Here is a 27,448-nt window from a genome sequence, read left to right as displayed (position 1 = left end):
CAGGACAGTGATATTTTGAAATTTACCTATTTCCAATGAGAAAACGAGCGAATTTCTGTCTTTTCGTTCACATAAAGTCAGAAAAAAAACAACATATGAATCCAAATTAACATGTATTTATACTAAAGTAATACAAAAATGACTACAAAAGATTTAGAAGTGAGTAGTTTTTCGAGATTTACGATTATACTGTAAATCACTTTCACGAATCAGCCCCCAAATGTAGTCTCCCATCATGTTCTCGTTATACTGTCCTTGGTAGCGGCATTCAAAGTCCAGTATATCCTGGTGGAAGCGCTCGCCTTGCTCCTCCGAGTACGCTCCCATGTTCTCCTTGAGTTTATCAAGATGAGCATCAAGGATATGGACTTTGAGGGACATCCTACAGCCCATTGTGCCGTAGTTCTTCACCAGAGTCTCAACCAGCTCCACATAGTTTTCGGCCTTGTGATTGCCCAGGAAGCCCCGAACCACTGCGACAAAGCTGTTCCAAGCCGCTTTCTCCTTACTAGTGAGCTTCTTGGGGAATTCATTGCACTCCAGGATCTTCTTTATCTGTGGTCCGACGAAGACACCGGCTTTGACCTTTGCCTCAGACAGCTTAGGGAAGAAGTGTTGAAGGTACTTGAAGGCTGCCGACTCCTTATCTAGAGCTCTGACAAATTGTTTCATAAGGCCCAATTTGATGTGCAGTGGTGGCATCAGCACCTTCCGGGGGTCCACCAGTGGCTCCCACTTGACGTTGTTCCTCCCCACAGAGAACTCGGTCCGCTGTGGCCAGTCCCGCCTGTGGTAGTGCGCCTTGGTGTCCCTGCTGTCCCAAAGGCAAAGATAGCAGGGAAACTTGGTAAAACCACCTTGGAGACCCATCAGGAATGCCACCATTTTGAAGTCTCAAAATGCGTCTGCTGGATGCTTGCAGCCTCTTGATGCCATCTCAGAAAAATGCAGATATGTATCCACTTAGGCAGCTGGAACTAAACTGAACTGGTGGGCTTAAGGCCCCTGTATTTATACTACTATTTATATTACTGGAAAGTTCTAGAAAGTTCTAGAAGTTACTCCAAGTTTACTCAGCACTGAATCTATCTGGAATGTTCTGGAAAATAGGTAAATTTCAAAATATCACTGTCCTGGTCACAAAAGCAAAGTTTGTGGGGAATAATAGCCATTTTCTATACTTTTGAGGCGTAAGCAATTAGGAAATAACACTTACTACCCAGGAACCAAAAAAAAATAAAAATTTGTTACACGGTGTAATCAGTCAAATAACTTTGTTTCTTCGTCATATCTATTTTTAATTGAAAGGAAATAGAGCTACAAATAAGTTTTCCTTTGCTCTAATACCGAGATTTTTTTAAATTAATTCTCTATGGTTGGCTTCCATCTTTCTTACAGGCTCAGTTCAGTCAGGCACCTCAAACTTGTATCTGGACACCTGGGCTGTATTGTGAGTAAGACGTGTTCCTGCCCCGTCCAGCTCCACACCAGTACTCTCCACTGTGGGACAGAGCAGCAGCACTGATTGTGTATCTGGCTCCAGTTCCACTGCTGCTGTCAGTCTGGTACACTGGAGCTGCCTGCCTGTTTTTGAATACTGTCTGGACATTCGCTTTGTGCAACACACCATTTACATCACATCACAAGGACAAAAAAAATGTGCTCTTTCCTATTCTGCCATCTATAACACAGTCAACTCTCGATCATCCGTGGGTGGATTATCTGGTTTGCGGATCCGTGCCAGCAGAAAAAATGATATACATAACAGTACCCATGCGCGGTAGAGCAATGTCAGTCACTCAGTGCCATTGTGAATGCAAACATGGCTGCGAATAAACGTAAACGTGTGGTTTTGACGATTGGAAAATGGATAGTGCAAATGTAACTGGCTCACATAAACTTTGTGTAATTGGCAAAGTGAAAAAAACACGCTCATTTAAAGGAACAGAAGCCTGTAATATGCCGGTGGATTATTTTATTCAGAAATCGGCGTGGATGGATTGTGACATTTTTAAAGAATGGTTTAGTAAAAGGTTTGTTCCACGGGTTCAAGAGAACCTGCAGTCAAAAGGCTTGACTTGGAAAAGGCTGTCCTGCTGCTGGATAATGACCCTTCTCATTCTCATGAAAGTTTTCTCAAATCTGAAGATGGCAACATCATTGTACAATATTTACCACCAAACGTGACTTCTGTGATATAGCCTATGGACCTGGGAGTGATTGCATGCGTCAAGAGGAATTATCGAGTTGGACTGTTAGAAAAGCATGTTAATGAAGGAAATGATTGAAAATCTTTTTGGAAGAAGCTGACAGTTCTGGATGCAATTCATGAAGTGGCTAGAGTATGGAATGAAGTGAAACTAGTTAGATGATCAGATCATGGAGAAAAATATTGCCAGAGGAAAGTGATGAGACAGAGATCAGAGAGGAAGAAATCTCAGCAGAAAGCCTTGGAGAAATTGTGCAGAAAATAGAAGGAGGTGAAAATGTCAATGCTGAAAATATTGAGGAGTGGCTGAATAGTGATCGCGATGAAGCTGGATATGAGTTGCTTACTGATGAAGACATTGTGAAGCGTGTCCAAGGACAGACCACCGAGTCCAGTGAAAGTGAAGGGGAGGAGGGGGATAACCTGATTCTGCAGCATTGCGTTTCTCACAGTACAGCCCTCAGGTGTGTTGAAACTCTGCTTGATTATGTTGAGCAGCAGTATGACACATCCTTGAATGACAAACTATTTCTGAGAGTGATTGTGACGAAGTGCCCGCCCCTGTGTGTATTTTGTGTGTTATGTGTTGTATGTTGCGTGTGTCTGTTAATGTTGGTGTATAGTCATTGGTACACGGGTTATAAATGGGTGTGTGCAGCACGAGTATTTAAAAATGTAGACTTGTATTTAGGCACAAGGAGGGCACAAATCACTTCATGTGCTGGTTAAATGTAATATGTGAGCATGGGGTTGCACGTAATGAATTCATGTGCTGGGATTCAAGTGAATAATTAATTAGTAATTGAATCCCAGCACAACAGTATATATAGAGACACGTAGCTCTCACTCGGGGTTGTGTGTTCGGTGAGTGGAGAACGGGATTGGAGACGGAGGGAATTGTAAGCGTAAAATAAGAAAAATAGAAGCTCACCGTGTTTGTCTGTGTAGTACGTTTTGTTTGTCTGTTTATTTTGGCTCAAGTGCCGTGTCCTGTTTTTGTGTTTAAAACCTTTTATTTTCTGTTCTGTTTATTTATTAATTGCAGGTGTCCTGCGTGGGATCTACAGCGCCTCCAGGACTCAGGCCAGAGCGGGAACCGCAGTTTTTTTGGGGGAAAAAAAAAACAAAAAAAACAAAAAAAAAAAGTAAAATGAGGATGGGGAGAAAGAGCTGCAGGAAGCAGCGGAAGCAGCTGTCACCCCAAGCATCAATAGCCACCCCTCTACCCCCACTGCCACCGGGTTCCCCACCGTCCCGGGAAATATGGGACTGGCTGGTGCACCCCGAGGGGAACTTCGCCAGTGACCTCCCCTGGGTTATTCACACGCTGCGGATGCGAGATGGGGAACGATGGGAGGACTGGGAGCAACAGCACAACCCGGCATCAGTTCGTGACCTCACCATGGTGGTGCTGGGGTACCTAGCTGCAGACATGGGAGGGATGCCTTCCAGTGAGCAAGAGGGAGAGGAGCAGTCGCTGCCCTCTCCAGTACCTGAGTGGGAGGAGCCTGAGCGTCCACAGCCCAAGCGGGAGGAGCCTGAGCGTCCACAGCCCAAGCGGGAGGAGCCTGAGTGTCCACAGCCCAAGCGGGAGGAGCCTGAGCGTCCACAGCCCAAGCGGGAGGAGCCTGAGCGTCCACAGCCCAAGCGGGAGGAGCCAGAGCGTCCACAGCCCAAGCGGGAGGAGCCAGAGCGTCCACAGCCCAAGCGGGAGGAGCCCGAACGTCCTACGCCTGAGTGGGGGGAGCCCGAACGTCCACAGCCCAAAAGGGAGGAGTCGGGGCGTCCACAGCCCAAAAGGGAGGAGGTCGGGGATGATGGCTGGGAGGTTTTTTTAAAGAACCTCGCGGCAGAGTTATGCCCTGGCTGTGGGGCTTATGGGCACACGTTAGCCATATGCCCCACCCAGTATGAAGAGGAGCGTCCAGCGCCCAGACGGGGGGACCGCGAGCGTCCAGCGCCCAGACGGGGGGACCGCGAGCGTCCAGCGCCCAGACGGGGGGACCGCGGGAATCCGAAGCCTGAGAGGCAGCTGTTCCCACCTTCACCAGCAGAACAAGAATGCCTGCTGGTTTCCCCATCACAACCAGCAGAGGAAGAATGCCTGCTGGTTTCCCCAGCACAACCAGCAGAGGAAGAATGCCTGCTGGTTTTCCCTTCCGAGGCAGAGCCGCACCAGTCCCCTGCAAGAAAGGCAGAGCCGCACCAGTCCCCTGCAAGAGAGGCAGAGCCGCACCAGTCCCCTGCAAGAGAGGCAGAGCAGCACCAGTCCCCTGCAAAAGGGGGAGACTACACGCTGCTCCCACCTCCATCGCCAGGAGACTACACGCTGCTCCCACCTCCATCGCCAGGAGACTACACGCTGCTCCCACCTTCACCGGCAGGAGCAGAGCAGCAGGAGCTGCCTCTGCCTCCGCCACCTCCACCGGCAGAAGCAGAGCAGCAGGAGCTGCCTCTGCCTCCGCCATGTCCACCAGCAGAGGGTGAATGCCTGCTGGGTCCCTGTCCACCAGCAGAGGGTGAATGCCTGCTGGGTCCCTGTCCACCAGCAGAGGGTGAATGCCTGCTGGGTCCCCGTCCACCAGCAGAGGGTGAATACCTGCTGGGTCCCTTTCCACCAGCAGAGGATGAATACCTGCTGGTATCACTTCCCCCACCAGCAGAGGATGAATGCCTGCTGGTATCACTTTCCCCACCATCACGAGGAGAGGAGCGGGAGCTGCCTCTGCCTCCATCACCATCAGGGGGAGGAGCAGGAGCTGCCTCTCCCTTCACCAGAAGGATCAGGATTAGATGCTGGCGGTCCTCAGCAGCCCTTGCATAGGCTGCTGAGGGAAGCACGGGGAAGAACCGCCCGGCCGCAGAGGTCGAGAAGAGGGCCAACACCCGCACCCCAGCTTGTCCTGACTCCCTGCCTCGCTTCGCCCAAGGATGCCTGCCTCGCTTCGCCCAAGGATGCCTGCCTCGCTTAGCCCAAGGATGCCTGCCACGCTTCGCCCAAGGATGCCTGTCTGGCATCGCCTGGGGCTGCCTGTCGCTCCGCATCGCCTGGGGCTGCCTGTCGCTCCGCATCGCCTGGGGCTGCCTGTCGCTCCGCATCGCCTGGGGCTGCCTGTCGCTCCGCATCGCCTGGGGCTGCCTGTCGCGCCGCATCGCCTGGGGCTGCCTGCCGCTCCGCATCGCCTGGGGCTGCCTGCCGCTCCGCATCGCCTGGGGCTGCCTGTCGCTCCGCATCGCCTGGGGCTGCCTGTCGCTCCGCATCGCCTGGGGCTGCCTGTCGCTCCCCATCGCCTGGGGCTGCCAGCCGCTCCGCATCGCCTGGGGTTGCCAGCCGCTCCGCATCACCTGGGGTTGCCAGTTGCTCCGCATCGCAGCAGGAAGTACTGTGGCCGGAACCCCACCAAGGGGAGCTGCCGGCCACGAAGAAGGTGGGGGAGGTCAGGAGGCCTGCTCCCACTGCAGCAGTTTCGCTGCCGGAGATCGTGGGGGAGGTCAGGAGACCTGCTCCCACTGCAGCAGTTTCGCTGCCGGAGATCGTGGGGGAGGTCCGGAGACCTGCTCCCACTGCAGCAGTTTCGCTGCCAGAGATTGTGGGGGAGGTCCGGAGACCTGCTCCCACTGCAGCTTCTTCGCTGCCGGAAGTACTGTGGTCGGAGCCCCACCAAGGGGAGCTACCGGCTACGAAGAAAGGGGGAGAGGTCAGGAGACCAGCATCCCCCGCAGCAGTTTTGCTGCAGGCGTGGACCAGCAGGCTGTCAGCCGTGCCACTACCGGCAGGGGTGCTGACAGCATGGCCAGCCATGGGCCCACTGAAGCCTCCCTTCCCAGCCCGAGACTTTGTTCTTGACTGCTGGATTTTTAAGGGGGGAGGTGGCCATTGAGGCCATGTGTGCTTTGCACAGGGGGGGGGGGTATATGTGACGAAGTGCCCGCCCCTGTGTGTATTTTGTGTGTTATGTGTTGTATGTTGCGTGCGTGTGTTAATGTTGGTGTATAGTCATTGGTACACGGGATATAAATGGGTGTGTGCAGCACGAGTATTTAAAAATGTCGATTTGTATTTAGGCACGAGGAGGGCACAAATCACTTCACGTGCTGGTTAAATGTAATATGTGAGCACGGGGTTGCACGTAATGAATTCACGTGCTGGGATTCAAGTGAATAATTAATTAGTAATTGAATCCCAGCACAACAGTATATATAGAGAAACGTAGCTCTCACTCGGGGTTGTGTGTTCGGTGAGTGGAGAACGGGATTGGAGACGGAGGGAATTGTAAGCGTAAAATAAGAAAAATAGAAGCTCACCGTGTTTGTCTGTGTAGTACGTTTTGTTTGTCTGTTTATTTTGGCTCAAGTGCCGTGTCCTGTTTTTGTGTTTAAAACCTTTTATTTTCTGTTCTGTTTATTTATTAAATGCTGAGCGAAAGCATTCGCTCAGCTCCACCAAACTCTACCTCTCGTTTTGTTTATTTATTTCCTGGCTCTGGTCTGACGCCACCCACTCCGGCCGTCTTTGTGACAGTGATACAAACAAATATTAGAAAAAAAGAAAGCCAATCAACGAGACAAACAAGCATGACTGACTACTTTAAAAAACTATAAAGTAAGCACAAACTTTGAATGAGTTTTATTATGATTTGCCTTATGCGTGTTTTTGTTTTATCTGTGCAACCAGTCCCCCCCATTACCCTGGATAATCGAGAGATGACTGAGTTGTACCAAAAGATTACTCCTCACACGCATTTCAGTTACTCACCTGATACTTGTACACTGACAGCACTGCTGTAGTCTGAGTCAAATGGTTTGCTCCCTCTTTCAGCTCGACACCAGTACTCTCCACTGTGGGACAGAGCAGCAGGACTGATTGTGTATCCGGCTCCAGTTCCACTGCTGCTGTCAGTCTGGGGTGCTAGAGTTCCCTGACTGTCTTTGTACCAGAGATATCTCCAGCCATCAGAGTCCCCCTCAACCACACAGCTCAGAGTCACTGTGTATCCTTCAGATATCTCTCCTGCAGGCTTCCGGGTCAGGACAGGCTTTGGCTTGCCAGCTAAAATAGAGGAGACAACAGAATTAGGGGAGTGCACATTTCTCTCTTTCATTCAAGAAAAACTTTACCCACTAGATTCTGTAATTGTTCATTTGAAACCACTTGTTATTATGTAACTACTGTAGCTACTTTACATGTGCATGTGTAGTCTCAGAGGGACAAGGAATACCTTCCCAGTGTGTGTTTGTGAAAGGATAGAGGGAGACAGAGAGGGGGTTCTCAGTCTCATTGATGAGAAAGCAGGAACAGTTCAGTGTAGATTGAGGAATCCTCTCAGTGTGTGAAGGTGACAGAAATGGAATGGAGGGGCAGACAGCACTGACACCGACGAGAAGGAAAGAAGGGTGGAGAAGCAGTGTAAATAGGGGAACTCCCTCAGTGTGGTTGCAGGGAGAAAGAGAGGGGGCTGCACAAGGAGGTTAAGTGACTTGCTTAGAGTCACACAGTGAGTCAGTGGCTGAGGTGGGATTTGAACTGGGGACCTCCTGGTTACAAGCCCTTTTCTTTTACCACTGTACCACACAGCCTCTATCTATATCACTTTCGCTTTATATATACAGTATATGCAGTATATACAAACAGATCAACACTTTACCAATAACAAAGCTAGATGGTGGTTTTAAATTGAAAGGTTAGATTTTTAAGTGTACAAACAAGCCTCCCAAAAACACAGCTCTCACTGTGGGCAGACTGGCAAGGATGGCATGGAGGGGCACAGCAGTTCTGCCAGTCCTCACTGCAGATATACAGTATGTATGTGTGACATTTAAAGACATGGGTTTTGTTTACTGCACATCAAAAAACCATTACGCCTTGCTTAAAATGTGATGTATTAATCTATTAATAAAACAGTATTATTCCTGTGCTGCAATCATTTTTTAAATATATTTTTGAGGTTTCAAAAACCCTGTATCATAGAGGCATCACTGGGTGAAGCACTGTTTCAAAAGGGCATGCATGCAAATTTTCCAAGCACAGATTATATTTCCTCCCAAATATCTAAAATGCCATCCATGATAGGCTCTTAGTTTATTATTATTATTTGTTTATTTAGCAGACGCCTTTATCCAAGGTGACTTACAGAGACTAGGGTGTGTGAACTATGCATCAGCTGCAGAGTCACTTACAAATACGTCTCACCCGAAAGACGGAGCACAAGGAGGTTAAGCGACTTACTCAGGGTCACACAATGAGTCAGTGGCTGAGGTGGGATTTGAACTGGGGTCCTCTTGGTTATAAGCCCTTTTCTTTAACCACTGGACCACACAGCCTCTTAAGTTAAATTATGATACATTATGGACACCTTCAAAAGCAAATAATGTAAATGTTACGTCGGCCCTGATTGGTTTAGGTTTTGAGATCTTCAAGTAAAGGGAAGAAATGTGTTTTTTAATCTTTCTGTATGTCCTCTACATACAAAGGCCTACACTAGCAGAAACCTTAGACTTTCTACTTTTCATTCCTGATACAAACATCGAGAAAGACTCTGAAAAATGAAGTTTGAAAAAGGGTGGCACTAGAAAAACTTGATTTCACGGACCCATGGCAAAGGCCCATTTCACGCATCATTACTGACGTTTTGACTGGCTGGGCTTTTAAATCAATGAAGAAGATACGATAAGCAAAAAGAAAAATAAACTGCACATGGTATTTCTTCTTCAATTACTATACTATCCTTAGATGTGTATGTTTGACTTTAATACTTTTATAAAATGTAACAGTTTCAAAATGCTGGAGATGACGATATTTTCTGAAATAGAAAGGCAGAAAGATTGTGCTTCACTGATTAGTATTCCATTTACAGTACCCGACGAGTTGAAAACTTCCAAATTCAGGAGCAGCGCTGCTCTCCGTAGAGGCAGACCCGCCAGCTGCCCGGTTTGCCCAGCGTAGTTAGAGCTTTACTCAGGAGTGAAATATATTGATGGATAAAAGGGGGTTAGTAATTACCCATTTTGGTTTAATAAATAAGGGTAAATAACACAGGAGCCATTTTACAATTGCAATTGTGTTACCTTTAACTAAATAATTGACCCAGGAAACTAGAAATATAAATTTTTGTGAACAAAAACAAGCATCCCAAGGAGCATAATCTCAGGGAATGTGTGAGGGAGCTGTTAATCGCTACTCTCACTAAAACCACGAACGCTAGCATTGCCGTTTCATCATGGTCTACCAGGGATTGCACTGTTTAAAAGGGACTGGACGGTAGCTACAGGGATTGAAAGGGACACTACTGTTCTAACTACTTGTTTAAAAAACAGTGTACTTACTGGTAGGAGGGGAAGTTGTTGTTGCCGGGAGATCTATGAAAAAAATAAAAGAATTAGAGCAAGAATTGTTTGTTTAGAGGCTTGTTTGAGCCACAGTGTGCATTTATATTGGAGCTAGCGAGAGCGAGCTCACTACTCCCAATAAGGGGTTAAAGTTTAGTACTAGGGGAAGAGAACTATGTTATATAATATTATTAAAAAGCTTAATGAAAAGAAGTAACATTAAATGGCCATTAAAATGTATTTTAGATAATTTCATGTAAAGTTTGGAAATTACGTGTTTTGGAAATATTTATAAATAGTTATACATGTGTGTTTTTGTACTTCTCACTTGGATGAGCTTAGAGGGAGGGGCTGAAGATAGCCAGCTATATATATGCTCTTACTATTATGAATACAAATAATTTCTGGACATTGCTCATAGTTCTATTTATTTTCTCATGGTTAGTTTTTTCGCTGTTCAGAATAAACGTTCAGTTTTTGCACCCTCCATCTTGGACTTCCTGCCATGCTTTCTGTCTACCATTACAGCAGCTATTGGGCAACCTCACAAGTCGTGTTACAAGTGGTTGTGGCTAGCAGAAGGCTTATGAAGACAAGCAAGGTCAATATCTTGGAAGAGTTGCAAATACCAGAAACCGGTTAAGAACAACAGAGAACTGGAAAATATGGGCATTGCCCAAAATAGAGTTCAGAGGGAGGGGAGGAGGGTGCTGTTGCAGCCACGTGCACTGATGAAGTCCCTGTTCCACAACCACCCCACGATCATGATTCTAGGGTTGCTGAGCAGGCTGTAATGTTTAAGGTTTTCCTAGATGTCCAGAGGGTGCAGGAGGAGAGCCTAGAGAAAGAAGCGGCCTGCCAAGACCAGAGGTGGAAAGCCATGCCGCATGGACGTGCATCTTTGGAGGAGGAAGGATGTGAAGATGGTCAAGCTGGATCAGCCCCATTGTCATCCTCTACCCGTAAGCATTAAGGGGAATGGAATCTCACTTACAATAGGACCCTGAAGAGGACATCAGGCAGTTTTAACCACTTTTGAAAGGATGGCAGCTCCTTACAGATGACCAGAGAAGGACAGGAGAATATGATTAGTGCCATTATTAACAGTTATAGAAAACCGTAACTGCTTACATGGCTGTGGAGAAGGATGACACTTTGGACTATGGAAAAGTAAAGAAGCAATTTTAACAAAGTATGAGATCAGCTCAGAGACGTATCGATGGTGGTTTCATGCTATGGATATTCTCCAAGGAGAGACATCCAGAGAGCTTTATGTGAAGTTGAAGGACCTTCATGAGAAGTGGGTGAGACTGCAGCTGAAGACCGTGAAGGAGATTGGTGAAGTCATCATTATGGAACAGAAAACTGTTAACCTGTTTTTTTTATTGCTAAAGTTAATCACAACTGGTCAATTGCCACAAACAAATCAAGTGCCTCCACAAGATTGTAAAACAAGATTAAGTAAGTCCAGTGATTCTTTAGACTAAGGGTTTGATAAACAAACATCCCTGGTTACACAGTGGACAAACTTAGCCACGCACCTAGGCAATGAGATTCTCTGTATTTACAAAATAAAAGGGGGGACGGGGTTATTGTCAGGTGTGAACAAGAGAGAAAGAATCTGAGATACAAATCTACCTCCCGACCAGGAAGGGCGCAAAGTAAGGTTGGTGGTACATCTTCACAGGGATGGGCCGACTCGATGGTAGGACAGAACTGGAAGTCTGCCATCTTGGGGAAAGGGCATAGCTGTAAGACTGCTGAACGACTCTGCTGTGATCAGCTGTATTGGCTAGAGTGTGGTGCTGCACTGATCACAGGTAGGAGTTTAGCAGTACAAAGGGGACGCAGCTAGGCAAGTAAACAAGCCAGAGTGCTGTTTGTGTATTTGTTTTGTGTATTGGCAGATCTCTACGAATCCGAGTGCTGAAGCAACTGAGCCAGCATGACCCCCGGAGCAGCTACACTGCCACAGAACAGTCACCTGCACTCCCCACTACCTCAACCCGTGTGTGCACTGCTGGATTGGACACTGTATTTATTGTTTTATTTTTTTGGTTTGGGACTGCAAACACCATCTGTCATCCCCCAATACCATTGTTGGTAGCGGGAGGAACCTGTATAAATAAACAAAGTTTGTTTTTGGAACTGCACCATAGCAGGGGGTGCACTGTAGAGTGATGAGGAGAAACCGTCCCTGAAGGGAGCACCAGACCCAATGTGACACTCCCTCTGAAATCCCCAGCGAAGACCGGCAACTTCACACAACCAGGATACAAACCTGCACCCCCTGACTGTATGATTCACCCTGCACAGCATGCAACCATGCACTGACCAGGTGAGTCACCCGGTAGCCCACTATTTGTATGCATTTTTAAATACAATAAAGTAAGAAATGTAGACTAGCCAATAAAAAGGGTTTTGCAATAGACAATAACACAGCGTCCTGATAAGCCTACATTTACATTGTGTCTAATTTACAAGAACATTTCAAAAGTGTATGCATGACCCTGATCCTGTACTGTTAGGATCTTTGTATCTATCACACCAGAACACGCTGCTACCTTTCAGTGGCATCACGTGTCCTTTACAATGAATAAACAGAATAAACTCCATATCAATACTATATAATATTTAATTTTATTATGTTAATATGCTAAACGCTACCTCATATTATGACATCATAAATTAAACAGAACAATATGATTGCAGGATCATTCTAGACCAGGGGTTCTCAAACTCGGTCCTGGGGACGCCCTGTGGCTGCTGATTTTCATTCCAACCAAGCTCTCAATTACTTAACTAGACTCTTAATTGAACTGATAATGTGCTTAATTAGACCTTTTTACTTGTTTTCAGCTCTTAAGCAGTTGCAGTTCAAGTTACTTATCAAATGCTATAACTAACTTGAAATAGAAGCCCTGTTCTAAACCAAGGTAAGACAATAGACCTCTCCCCTGTGCATCAAAGTTAATTAACATCAAATCAGCTCCGGGGCTTTTACTTCAAGGTGCAAGGACCCATTGGGATAATAAATCAATCCCTGAGTGACGCGTGATCATCATGTTATAATTAATACAGTGCAAAGTTACATATTTCATGTTATCATTCTACTATTTATCATACTAAAATATGACTAAGAACATACATTTTCTATTTGATAGGTAGTTTAATGTATCCTAAGTTAACAACAGAACACAACTTCAACTACTAACATTAGCATGCAAAAAAGAATTGCTGCTGTATAAGACATGGATGTCACTGTAGACATGGAAATGCAATGAAAATCACAAGAGGCCTGCCTAAACTATCATGCATTCCTTACAATAGCAGTGCTTAAGCTGCAGTTATTTGATCCTTTTGAAAATCAGTCATACACTAGACTCCCATCTATGCAGAGTTTATTGTACATTATTTTAGGATTTTAATTAATGATTTAATTAATAAATTTAAAACTTCCTTGGAGGTGGTTTAAACTTGGACACCATGGCAGCATTCCTCAGCTGGATTGAGTCACAGGAAAGAGTTCCACAAACAAAAATTAGTGACAGACAAAAACCATTCGAATTTTACAGCGATATGGAATATTGTATAGTTGAGTCAAGGTGAAAAGAAATAGAGACAGAATGTATGTATCGTGTTTATATATCGTGTTGTACAATTACAAATGTAATTTATTTTTTGAAAACAATACAAAATAGTATGCAGCATGTTAAAAGTATATCCATGTCCGCAGGGGTTCAGGAGTGCCGATCGCAGAGGATCCTACATCCTGTACCTTTTTGTCTGACAGGTGACAATTATACAGTTTGCAATGAACCGCATGAAAAAAAAGCTATTTTATGTTGAAAAAAAGAACTCTATGTACATAACATGTACAAAAAAAAGGTTTCCTATTCCTTGAATTGAATGACAAAGTGTTTTGAAACGATATATTTAATGATGTGACATTAATGGGTAAGACAATGACTAGTTTGTTTTCAGAACCCAAATGGCGAAACACCAAAACACTAGTGCTTGTCATTCCTGTTCATCAGATTAGTCGGCCCACCGCAGGTATTGTTCAAACCTGAAGATTATATAAAAACAGGGCTGGGCAAAGGTGAGCATGCAGCTCCCAACACCAACAATAAGGCATGAAACCCACAAGCAGATGAGAACTTGAAGCGCATATATGGAAGCTACTGTAAATCAAGGGCAGTGGAATATGGTAGAAGAAATCCTATCCCTCTTCCTTAATTACAAGAATCTGTACCCTTTTCTGTTTACAAATTAACCCCTGCATGTACAGGTGTCGATAACAAACAAACTTTAGTGGTCTTAAATTAATGCTTATTCCTCATGTATCATCTCCAATAAATTAACACTTTCTGTAACTTTGTAGTTTTTTTTGCCTGAAATATCGTAATCAAGGACAATAAAATACATATATTAGAATTTGCCACTTTAGGTAACCTATAAACACTTTTGCACTACAATAAATATTTTAAAGTTTACGCAAAGTAAAGCAAAGCTATTCGTACAGTCAATTGATATTCAGAACGAATGCAGGACCACCCGGTCGGCTCAACTAGAGATCAGGTTAAGGGTTGTTTTGTCACTTTTTGATAATTCATTTAAAACATCCTCTGAGCAGAGAAATTGTATATAATAATACAAATTAATATAATGTCATTTTTTTTATGCTGAATGCTTCTTTTTTTTGGTTTACATTTGCTAATAATAATAATAATAATAATAATAATAATAATAATAATAATAATAATAATAATAAACAGGGTGTATTCAAATAATGATTGATTATTAATATTAACAATATTTAATTTTATTATGTTAATATACTAAACGCTACCTCATATTATGACATCATAAATTAAACAGAACAATATGATTGCAGGATCATTGTAGACCAGGGCTTCTCAAACTCGGTCCTGGGGACCCGCTGTGGCTGCTGGTTTTCATTCCAACCAAGCTCTCAGTTACTTAACTAGACTCTTAATTGAACTAATAATGTGCTTAATTAGAACTTTTTACTTGTTTTCAGCTCTTAAGCAGTTGCAGTTTCAAGTTACTTATCAAATGCTATAGCTAACTTGAAATAGAAGCCCTGTTCTAAACCAAGGTAAGACAATAGACCTCTCCCCTGTGCATCAAAGTTAATTTACATTAAATCAGATCTGTGGCTTTTACTTCAAGGTGCAAGGACCCGTTAGGATACGTAAATCAATCCCTGAGTGACGCGTGATCATCATGTTATAATTAATACAGTGCAGAGTTACATATTTCATGTTATCACTCTAATGTTTATCATACCAAAATATGACTAAGAACATACATTTTCTATTTGATAGGTGGTTTAATGTATCCTAAGTTAACAACAGAACACAACTCCAACTACTAGCATTAGCATGTAAAAACAATTGCTGCTGTGATCCTACATGTGGAAACTGACTGTGTTTTAGATCTGAGCTGCACCAGACATTTTTGCTATTTGCAGTTTTAGTTAAATTTTTCTAACAAACTTTTCTATTTCTAAGTGTAGCTTCCTCTCCTCAAGAATCAAATTGTGGTGTTGTTGTTCCATGATCATAGACATGGTGATTCCTCTCTCTCTCTCTCTCTCTCTCAGGATTGTGGGATTGTGGGAGGGGCTTGTGAGCTGAGAGCGGTGTGTTTGAATAGTGCAGGTCTGTTTTTACAGTCTTGGTTTTACTATTTTTACATGCTTAATTTAAAAGGAATTTTATAAGTTTCTTAAAAAAATATATATATATAGCCTTTACATTTTGATTTTATTTATTTATTTATTTATTTATTTATTTATTTATTTATCTATCTATCTATCTATCTATCTATTGGCCTTTCCGTTTGGGAGGCTAAGTTAGTTTGTGTAGCCCGACATGGGCTCACACTCCGGCGGTATAGAGGGATTGACACGGAGACATGGGTTCAGGTGTGTGCCCGACAATGAAGTTTCCATGGAGGACGTTCTGTTATTGGTCGGTAAGACAATTGGTTTTAACAACATAAAATCTGCTTCACATATGAATAAGGCCATTGTTGTGTTTTTAAGTCAAGAAACACTGGTAAATAAGATTATAGAGGAAGGATTTTCTGTCAATGGTGCTTGTATTTCTGCTTTACCTCTTTCAACTCCTCTAAGGAAAGTGGTTTTATCAAATGTTCCCCCTTTTATTCCAAATGTAGTGATTGAAAGAGAATTGGCAAGATACGGTAAAATCATGTCCCCTATTAGAATGATTCCGCTAGGCTGTAAGAACCCCGAGGTGAAACATGTGTTGTCTTTTCGTAGACAAGTGTTTGTATTGCTGCATAACCCGGGGCAGGATCTGAATGTAGCCTGGAGGTTTATTATAGAGGGGAAAGAGTGTGTTATTTTTGCAACCTCGGACACAATGAAATGTCAGGCTGAGGATGTTCGGGGAGCAGCCTACAGAGTCAACCGTACAGGAACCCCCTGCAGATCTGAAGGGGAGCTTTACTGATGTTGTTAAAAAAAAGAAAATGCAGAAAAGATCTGAAGCAGTGGTCGTGGGGGAGTCTATCTGGGGCCCTGTGGCGGCTCACAAAGGTAGCGGCGAGCCTCAACTCGCTGCTCCTGGGGAGCCGAGCCACGGCTCGCTGGTTGGTGGTGATGCGGGGTCTCAGCCCAGCGCTGCCGCCGTCGGAGAGTCGGGGCCGGGGGAGAGCAGCAGCGACGGCGGTGATCAGGCCGTGGCTGCGGAGCTCCCCCGCACAGGGAAGGAGGCTAGTGGCAGCGCTGGACTAGCATCCAGTGACGCCATAACCCTGCCCTCAGCAGAGTCTTCACGGCCGGAGGAAGAGGAGTCGGGAGCCAGAGAGGAGGATTCGGACAAGGAATTGGAGGCGTTCGCGGGAGAGGACGAGGATGAGGAGGGAGAGCTCTCTGACACCGTGATGCTCTCCAACATCCAGGTCAGTCAGCCCAAAAAAAGTCTCTTCTAATGTACTGTTAAGAAAAGCGAGTTTCGAGGAATTTGACAGGAAAAAGAGGTTTCGTTTGAAAAAGTTTGTAAGCACTGCTAGAAAAATGGTTGCACAATCAAAAGGTTTTTAATGGATCAATTCAATTTTAAAGCTTTTACCCTTGTTTTTTGTATTTTTTTATTGCAATTTTCCTTCATGGATAAGTTTTTAGTGAGTTCTTTAAATATAAACGGTTGCCGTGATGATTTTAAGAGAGCCCAATTATTTAATTTTATTGAGTTTAAAAAAGCCAATTTTATTCTATTGCTGGAGACCCACTCTGACAGCAGCAATGAAGCACACTGGCTGTCAGAGTGGAAGGGGAAGGCAATTTTAAGTCACGGCTCTAATGTTAGTGCAGGGCTGGCAGTTTTATTCTGGGAGTAGACGTGGTGGCTGTAGAGGAGGTTGTACAAGGGAGGCTTTTAAAAATTGAATTGAAATTAAATGGTGTTTTTATTGATCTTTTTAATTGCCTGCTGGAAGAGAAGGTCAAGGGGTCCCTGGTAAGAACAAGATTTGTGGAATTAAGAGACATGGAAGCCCCCACGACCTTCTTCTTCAGCTTGGAGAAGAAAGAAGCTGAAAGAAAACAAATGCTTACACTGAGGCTGCCCTGGGGGAGAGAGGTCTCCAGCCCTGCGGAGCTTCGTCAGGCCGCGGTGACATTTTATTCAGAACCATACCAGGCTGAGGGCTGCGACCAGCAAGAGATGGAGCGGCCTGGACACCTGGAGGAGCTCACAACCGCCGTCACACAGCTCTCCAATGGAACAGCACCTGGGCTGGATGGGCTGTCTGCTGAATTCTATAAACATTTCTGGAGTTGCATTGGAAATGATCTATACCAGGTGCTGAATGAATGTGTGGCAGGAGGGAGAGCTGCCTCTGAGCTGCCGCAGGGCAGTACTGACTTTACTACCCAAAAAAGGATACCTCTGTGAGCTGAAGAACTGGCGTCCTGTGTCGTTGCTGTGCTGCGATTATAAGGTCTTTTCTAAAGCTCTGACCGGCCGTCTTAGGGAGTGTATGGGTACTGTGGTGCACAGTGACCAGACATACTGTGTACCAAAACGCTCAATTTTTGATAATTTGTTTTTAATCAGAGATCTTTTTAATGTATCTAAGCTTTTTAACTTAGATTTCGGGCTGGAGAAGGCTTTTGACAGGGTAGACCATGGCTTTTTATTTCGCACCCTAGAGGCATTTGGTTTTGGTCCTGTTTTTATTTCTTATATTAAAATTTTATATTCTAATATTTTTAGCTTTGTCAAGATTAATAATTGTCTGAGCCAGCTCTTCAAAGTGCAGAGAGGGATTAGACAGGGCTGCTCTCTGTTGGGGATGCTCTACGCCATCTCCATTGAACCGCTGCTACACCAGCCGAGGGAGCGTCTCGCTGGCCTGGCCATACCTGCCCTCCCCTCCGCCCAGCCCGTCCGTCTCTCAGTGTACGCTGATGACCTGAATGTGTTTGTAACCAGTGATAAAGACGTGGCGGTGCTGGAGTCATGCATGAGGGGCTTTGAAAGAGCCTCCTCAGCACAGGTGAATTGGGCTAAAAGTGGAGCGTTCCTCGCAGGGAGCTGGCTGAGAAAGCCTCCTCCTTCCCTGCCACAGATGCTGGAGTGGAACAGAACTGGATTAAAAGTGCTGGGGGTGTACTTAGGAACTGAGGCATTCATGCAGCTAAACTGGGAGGGGGTGCTGGAGAAGGTAGCTGGAAGGCTACAGAGCTGGCAGAGGCTGCTAATCCGCCTCTCCTTCAGGGGGAGGGTCGTTGTGATTAACAACTTGGTAGCGTCCATGCTGTGGCACAGATTAATGTGTCTGGACCCTCCCCCAGGGCTGCTGGAGCAGGTCCAGAAAAAACGAGTTAATTTTTTTTGGGATGGTAACCACTGGCTGAAACCAGCAGTACTGTACCTGCCCCGAGACCAAGGAGGTCGCTGCGTTCAGATTGCAGGCAGCCCAGAGACTGCTGTACACCCCTGAGCTGAGCTGGAGAGGCATGGCTTTGTCCCTCCTCAAGAGGTTTGGGGGGCTTGGCTTAGACAGACAGCCGTTTTTAATGACCCCCAGTAAAGTTATTAGAACTGAGCTGGAAAGCTTTTACAGTAACATGTTAAATGCCTGGGGGTTAATTAAGATTTTAAGGACAGATGAAAGCCTCTGTACATGTTTTATTTTTGAGGAGCCTTTGTTTTTTAATAGAATTTTCAACATTGATGCTTTTAATTCTAAACAGCTTTTTTTAGTGCTTTTACAGGCCGGAGTCACCACCCTGGGTCACCTGGTAGACTGGACTGAGTGGCAATGGAAGAGTGGGGCCGAGTTGACTGCAGTGTTGGGCCTACACTCAGTGCGCTTCATAGAGAGGGTGTTGGGAGAGATCCAAGCCTCCCTGAGCCCAGCAGTGTTGGAGTTCGTGGCACGGTGCTTCTCAGAGAGGCAAGCCCCGGAGCATGAGCCTGATTTCCCCTTAGTGCTGCTCTCCCCTGCGCTGCCGGAGGAGGAGGAAGGGGGGGGGGGGGGGGGAGCGACCCGGGATGCTGTTATCCCTGGATGAAGAGACCAACTTACAGTTTCACTCTGCAGAGAAGAGGCAGCTGTACAGCACTGTGGTTAATACCTGGCATTATCACAGACTTAAAGACCTGACTGATACCAAGTGGAGGGCTCACCTGGCGATGGAGGAGTCTGTGCGGCCGTCCTGGAGGGTGCTGTACAAGCTGCCTCTGCCCAAGCGCTACGGGGACCTGCAGTGGCGAGTGTTGCATGGTATTGTCGCCACGAACCACTGGCTGAGCCGAGTTGACCCAGGTGCGGGGGAGCAGTGCCCCTTCTGCCCCCCCGTGGAACCTATGTTTCATCTTTTCACAGACTGCCCACAACCACCAACCAAGATTACACTACATCAAGATTTATATCCTATTCATGTTGCAGCAAAGTTTAAACCAGGTTTAAATTGTAATCCTTATTTAAATTAATCCATGGTTAAATATCCAGGATATAAAAAATCCTATTGCACAAGTATATTTTCTTGGTGAAATACAGTATTAAAAAAAAAAAGTTTATGCTTAGAAAAATATATTCATGGTAGGAGCAGAAATCCAACGTCAACTTTAGAATGTAAACTAAATAAGTAAAATATCAACATTTTTGACACCAGTTTGTTTTGACATCAGTTCAATTTGAGCATTACAAAATGAAGTAGAAATGAAGTCACCAGCAGGTGGCAGCACACAAGAATGACATTCTGAACATAATTGGTTGCAAACAGAAAACTGACTGTTATGTACATTGAACAGAGCTGGAGATTTGAAGCTGAACTGTCTTAGAAATGTCTTATTTTAAAATAAAAAATAAATGATAGGTCGATTGCACCAACATGGATTAACCACTAACCCAGATTAAATCAAGGATTATATTTTAATCATGTTGCACACAACTTTAAACCCGGTTTCATATGTAATCCTTGTTTAAAATGAATCCAAGGTTAAACATTTCTTAATCCAAAATTAAATTACATTAACACTTTACACAACTAATTTTAATCCAGGTTTAAATCTGAAAGGTGGATTAAATTTAAACCTTCCTTGGAGCTGGTTTAAACTTGGACACAATGGCAGCATTCCTCAACTGGATTGAGTCACAAACAAAAATTAGTGACAGACAAAAACCATTCGAATTTTACAGTGATATGGAATATTGTATATTTGAGTCAAGGTGAAGAGAAATAGAGACAGAATGTATGTATCGTGTTTATATATTGTGTTGTACAATTACAAATGTAATTTTTTATTAAAACAATACAAAATAGTATGCAGCATGTTAAAAGTATATCCATGTCCGCAGGGGTTCAGGAGTGCCGATCGCAGAGGATCCTACATCCTGTACCTTTTTGTCTGACAGGTGAGAATTATACAGTTTGCAATGAACCGCATGAAAAAAAAGCTATTTTATGTTGCAGAAAAGAACTCTATGTACATAACATGTACAAAAAAAGGTTTCCTATTCCTTGAATTGAATGACAAAGTGTTTGGAAACGATATATTTAATGATGTGACATCAATGGGTAAGACAATGACTAGTTTGTTTTCACAACCCAAATGGCGAAACACCAAAACACTAGTGCTTGTCATTCCTGTTCATCAGATTAGTCGGCCCACCGCTGGTATTGTTCAAACCTGAAGATTATATAAAAACAGGGCTGGGCAAAGGTGGGCATGCAGCTACCAACACCAACAATAAGGCATGAAACCCACAAGCAGATGAGAACTTGAAGCGCATATATGGAAGCTACTGTAAATCAAGGGCAGTGGAATATGGCAGAAGAAATCCTATCCCTCTTCCTTAATTACAAGAATCTGTACCTTTTCTGTTTACAAATTAACCCCTGCATGTACAGGTGTCGATAACTAACAAACTTTAGTGGTCTTAAATTAATGCTTATTCCACATGTATCATCTCCAATAAATTAACACTTTCTGTAACTTTGTAGTTTTTTTTGCCTGAAATATTGTAATCAAGGACAATAAAATACATATATTAGAATTTGCCACTTTAGGTAGCCTATAAACACTTTCGCACTACAATAGTTGTTTTAAAGTTCACGCAAAGTAAAACAAAGCTATTCGTACAGTCAATTGATATTCAGAACGAATGCAGGACCACCCGGTCGGCACAACTAGAGATCAGGTTAAGGGTTGTAGGAAAGCTGCAGGCTGCATGTGGGGCCTATGTTTTGTCGCTTTTTGATAATTCATTTAAAACATCCTCTGAGCAGAGAAATTGTATATAATAATACAAATTAATATAATGTCATTTTTTATGCTGAATGCTTCTTTTTTTTTGGTTTACATTTGCTAATAATAATAATAATAATAATAATAATAATAATAATAATAATAATAATAATAATAATAATAATAAACAGGGTGTATTCAAATAATGACTGATTATTAATATCAACAATATTTAATTTTATTATGTTAATATGCTAAACGCTACCTCATATTATGACATCATAAATTAAACAGAACAATATGATTGCAGGATCATTGTAGACCAGGGCTTCTCAAACTCGGTCCTGGGGACCCGCTGTGTCTGCTGGTTTTCATTCCAACTGAGCTCTCAGTTACTTAACTAGACCCTGAATTGAACTAATAATGTGCTTAATTAGAACTTTTTACTTGTTTTCAGCTCTTAAGCAGTTGCAGTTCAAGTTACTTATCAAATGCTATAACTAACTTGAAATAGAAGCCCTGTTCTAAACCAAGGTAAGACAATAGACCTCTCCCCTGTGCATCAAAGTTAATTAACATCAAATCAGCTCCGGGGCTTTTACTTCAAGGTGCAAGGACCCATTAGGATACGTAAATCAATCCCTGAGTGACGCGTGATCATCATGTTATAATTAATACAGTGCAGAGTTACATATTTCATGTTATCACTCTAATCTTTATCATACCAAAATATGACTAAGAACATACATTTTCTATTTGATAGGTAGTTTAATGTATCCTAAGTTAACAACGGAACACAACTCCAACTACTAACATTAGCATGTAAAAAACAATTGCTGCTGTGATCCTACATGTGGAAACTGACTGTGTTTTAGATCTGAGCTACACCAGATAAAAGCAGGTGTAACACATGCATGTCACTGTAGACATGGAAATGCAATGAAAATCACAAGAGGCCTGCCTAAACTATCATGCATTCCTTACAATAGCAGTGCTTAAGGTGCAGTCGTTTTATCCTTTTGAAAATCAGTCATACACTAGACTGCCATCTAAGCAGAGAGTTCATTGTACATTATTTTAGGATTTTAATTAATGAAAGTATATGACAGGATTAAATATGAACTCACCCCGATGTTCCTCATCTTGCTTCCCATTAATGCCATCAGCTGGAGAGAACATGACAGTGAATTATTATCCTATTCATGTTGCACCAAAGTTTAAACCAGGTTTAAATTGTAATCCTTATTTAAATGAATCCATGGTTAAATATCCAGGATAAAAAAATATCCCATTACACCAGTATACTTTCTTGGTGAAATACAGTATTAAAAAAAAAAAAAAGTTTATGCTTAGAAAAATATATTCATGGTAGGAGCAGAAGTCCAACATCAATTTTGGAATGTAAACTAAAATGAATGATTGTTTCAAATAAAACGTAAAAAATCAAAATTTTTGACACCAGTTTGTTTTGACATCAGTTCAATTTGAGCATTACAAAATGAAGTAGAAATGAAGTCACCAGCAGGTGGCAGCACACAAGAATGACATTCTGAACATAATTGGTTGCAAACAGAAAACTGACTGTTATGTACATTGAACAGAGCTGGAGATTTGAAGCTGAACTATCTTAGAAATGTTTTATTTTAAAATAAAAAATAAATGATAGGTCGATTGCACCAACATGGATTAACCACTAACCCAGATTAAATCAAGGATTATATTTTAATCATGTTGCACACAACTTTAAACAAGGTTTCATATGTAATCCTTGTTTAAAATGAATCCAAGGTTAAACATTTCTTAATCCAAGATTTAAATATATTAACACCTTGCACCACTAATTTTAATCCAGGTTTAAATCTGAAAGGTGGATTAAATTTAAACCTTCCTTGGAGCTGGTTTAAACTTGGACACAACGGCAGCATTCCTCAGCTGGATTGAGTCACAGGAAAGAGTTCCACAAGCAAAAATTAGTGACAGACAAAAACCATTCGAATTTTACAGCGATATGGAATATTGTATAGTTGAGTCAAGGTGAAAAGAAATAGAGACAGAATGTATGTATCGTGTGTATATATCATGTTGTACAATTACAAATGCAATTTTTTATTAAAACAATACAAAATAGTATGCAGCATGTTAAAAGTACATCCATGTCCGCAGGGGTTCAGGAGTGCCGATCACAGAGGATCCTACAACCTGTACCTTTTTGTCTGACAGGTGACAATTATACAGTTTGCAATGAACCGCATGAAAAAAAAAAGCTAGAAATAGTATATATTAATACAAATTAATATAATGTCATTTTTTTTTTATGCTGACCGATTACTAATGTTAACAATATGATTGCAGGATCATTGTAGACCAGGGCTTCTCAAACTCGGTCCTGGGGACCCGCTGTGGCTGCTGGTTTTCATTCCAACGGAACTCTCAGTTACTTAACTAGACTCTTAATTGAACTGATAATGTGCTCAATTAGACCTTTTTACTTATTTTCAGTTCTTAAGCTGTTGCAGTTCAAGTTACTTATCAAATGCTATAACTAACTTGAAATAGAAGCCCTGTTCTAAACCAAGGTAAGACAATAGTCCTCTGCCCTGTGCATCAAAGTTAATTAACATCAAATCAGCTCCGGGGCTTTTACTTCAAGGTGCAAGAACCCATTAGGATACGTAAATCAATCCCTGAGTGACGTATGATTATCATGTTATAATTAATACGGTGCAGTGTTACATATTTCATGTTATCACTCTAATGTTTATCATACTAAATACATTTTCTATTTGATAGGTAGTTTAATGTATCCTAAGTTAACAACAGAACACAACTTCAACTACTAACATTAGCATGTAAAAAACAATTGCTGCTGTGATCCTACATGTGGAAACTGATTGTGTTTTAGATCTGAGCTACAGCAGATAAGAGCAGGTGTAATACATGGATGTCACTGTAGACATGGAAATGCAATGAAAATCACAAGAGGCCTGCCTAAACTATCATGCATTCCCTTACAATAGCAGTGCTTAAGGTGCAGTTATTTGATCTAAACATCTAAAAGCATGAGTTAACCCTGTCTGTACCCCTGAGTTGCCTTTGCAAATGTACCTCACAATGTCTAAAATAATGTAATGCCTTTGTTACTTCAAAACACTAAGCAAGGTTATTAGCAATATGTAGAAATGCATTGCAGTTAACATTCAGAAATGCAGAGTTCATTGCATATTATTTAGGATTTTAATTAATGAAAGTATATGACAGCATTAAAAATGAACTCACCCTGATGTTGTGCATCTTCTGCCCCATTCTTGCCATCACGTTTATCTGGAGAGAACGTGACAGTGAATTAAAGATCATTCTGAAAACCAGCAAACCACAGAGCAGCTCTGCTTTGCCAGAGAGAGGTCTGTCTTCTCAAGGACTGACAGGCACAATATCGGTTTTAATAATAACGATTGCACAAATCTGGATCAATCACTAACCAAGATTACACTACATCAAGATTTATATTCTATTCATGTTGCAGCAAAGTTTAAACCAGGTTTAAGTTGTAATCCTTATTTAAATGAATCCATGGTTAAATATCCAGGATAAAAAATATCCCGTTGCACCAGTATACTTTCTTGTTGAAATACAGTATTAAAAAAAAAAAAAATGTTTATGCTTAGAAAAATATATTCATGGTAGAAGCAGAAGTCCAACGTCAACTTTAGAATGTAAATTAGAATGAATGATTGATGTTTCAAATAAAACAAACACAAAAATGTATATAATATAAGTAAGATATCATCATTTTTGACACTAGTTTGTTCTGACATCAGTTCAATTTCAGCATTAGAAAATGAAGTAGAAAGGAAGTCACCAGCAGGTGGCAACACACAAGAATGACATTCTGAACATAATTGGTTGCGAAGAGCAAACTGACTGTTATGTGCAATGAACAGAGCTGGAGATTTGAAGCTGAACTATCTTAGAAATGTCTTATTTTAAAATAAAAAATAAATTATGGGTCGATTTGCTCTAACATGGATAAATTAAGGATTATATTTTAATCATGTTGCACACAACTTTAAACCAGGTTTTATATGTAATCCTTGTTTAAAATTAATCCAAGGTTAAACATTTCTTAATCCAAGATGAAATTATATTATTATTATTATTATTATTATTTATTTCTTAGCAGACACCCTTATCCAGGGCGACTTACAATCGTAAGCAAATACATTTCAAGTGTTACAATACAAGTAATACAATAAGAGCAAGAAATACAATAACTTTTGTTCAAGCAAAGTACAAGTGTGACAAACCACAATTCAATAATACAGCAGATAATAGTGATAGTAACATCAGGATATGATTAAATAGTGATAGTTACATCAGGATGTGATTAAATACAAAGTACTACAGGTTAAACACTTGGCAGATTACAGTATTCTGAAGTACAGGATTATGTGCAGTAAAATAGGGGGCAGATAAGAGCAAAATAAAGCACATCTAAATGAAAGGTGATAGTGTCCCAGGATACAAACAGAGGAGTTCTACAGGTGCTGTCTGAAGAGGTGAGTCTTGAGGAGGTGACGGAATGTGGTAATATTAACATTTTACTAGCCTATAAACACTTTTGTACTACAATAAATATTTTAAAGTTCACGCAAAGTAAAACAAAGCTATTCGTACAGTCAATTGATATTCAGAACGAATGCAGGACCACCCGGTCGGCACAACTAGAGATCAGGTTAAGGGTTGTAGGAAAGCTGCAGGCTGCATGTGGGGCCTATGTTTTGTCGCTTTTTGATAATTAATTTAAAACATCCTCTGAGCAGAGAAATTGTATATAATAATACAAATTAATATAATGTTATTTTTTTATGCTGAACGCTTCTTTTTTTGGTTTACATTTGCTTTTACGTTTACATTTGCTAAACAGGGTGTATTCAAGTAATGACTGATTGCAAATCAGAAATCTAGGATTATCTGCTTTATCCAAGATTTACTAATCCTGGTTTACATTTGTGTGGTGCAATGTAACTGTGATTAAACATAACCCCAGATCAACTAACCCTAGATTAGCACTAAACTGAGTTTTATTTCATCCATGTTGGTGCAACCGACCCTATATATATATATATATATATATATATATATATATATATATATATATATATTGAGCCCCTTCACTGGGGGCTGTGTTCACTCTGGAGCCCCTTCACTGGGGGCTGTGTTCACTCTGGAGCCCCTTCACTGGGGGCTGTGTTCACTCTGGAGCCCCTTCACTGGGGGCTGTGTTCACTCTGGAGCCCCTTCACTGGGGGCTGTGTTCACTCTGGAGCCCCTTCACTGGGGGCTGTGTTCACTCTGGAGCCCCTTCACTGGGGGCTGTGTTCACTGTTGAGTTTACTTTTCTCTCACCTGTTTCCTGTCCAAAGCACGCCACTGTGGTCAGCACTGAAAGACACAAGGAGAGGCATTGACTTGACAGGACAGTCTTTCACTCCAGTGAGTCAAATTAAAGAAAATAATAAACTCAACTAAATGTCACAAACTATCAAGAATGTTCTCCACCTATCCTTTTCTTGCTATTGTAGGGCAGTCATTTGTCACTTCAGCAGAAAACCCTGGAATTGGATCTATTTGTGAAGGTCCAGAGGAAACAATTCATCTTTTTTATTTTATTTTATTTATTTATTTATGGCAGGTTTCAGCAATTCAAAAAGTGGAGCAGCAATCAAAACACATTTTCAAGTGACAACAGGTAAGATTTATGGATGCATGTTGTTATGTACAATCACTTTAAAATGAAGGGAGAAGTTGTTTGAAATACAGAATAAAGGGTCAATGTTGTATAATGGGATCATGTATATGTTTTTCTAATACTAGAATAGGGTCTAGGGAGTGTTGATAGGTTTTCCCCCTAAAATTAAATACTGAAAGTAGCATCAAATCAGCAGATTACATCTGTACAATCAAAGCTCAGAGACTTACATTTGCTTGCACCATGCACAAGACTACAGAAACTGGCAAGGGATTCTTTAGTTTTTAGTGGATATGTGGTGTTCTTATGTTTAATTATATTTTTACTTTTAATTTTCGTGCTATAGATTTATAAGACATAGACCCCAACATACTTTTCTTTTCACTTTTGCCTATGGAGATCAGAGAC

At 42.1% G+C, this 27,448-nt stretch overlaps 1 protein-coding gene across 1 annotated transcript in view; it reads right to left on the bottom strand.

The window, feature by feature from the left end:
• The window catches only part of LOC117410241 (titin-like), a 368,958-nt gene that overhangs the window by 88,998 nt on the left and 252,512 nt on the right, over positions 1-27,448 (bottom strand). Inside the window, exons 24-28 of the mRNA XM_059018553.1 lie at positions 26,698-26,733; positions 24,568-24,612; positions 22,419-22,457; positions 9,533-9,565; positions 6,966-7,259 (exon numbers count right to left, since the gene is read on the bottom strand). Coding sequence (XP_058874536.1) covers positions 6,966-7,259; positions 9,533-9,565; positions 22,419-22,457; positions 24,568-24,612; positions 26,698-26,733 — 447 coding nt within the window. The remainder of the gene's footprint in view (positions 1-6,965; positions 7,260-9,532; positions 9,566-22,418; positions 22,458-24,567; positions 24,613-26,697; positions 26,734-27,448) is intronic.

The sequence above is a fragment of the Acipenser ruthenus genome, chromosome 60 (assembly GCF_902713425.1).
Source record: "Acipenser ruthenus chromosome 60, fAciRut3.2 maternal haplotype, whole genome shotgun sequence".
NCBI lineage: Eukaryota > Metazoa > Chordata > Actinopteri > Acipenseriformes > Acipenseridae > Acipenser > Acipenser ruthenus.
This window is presented reverse-complemented; position numbering and strand designations above follow the sequence as displayed.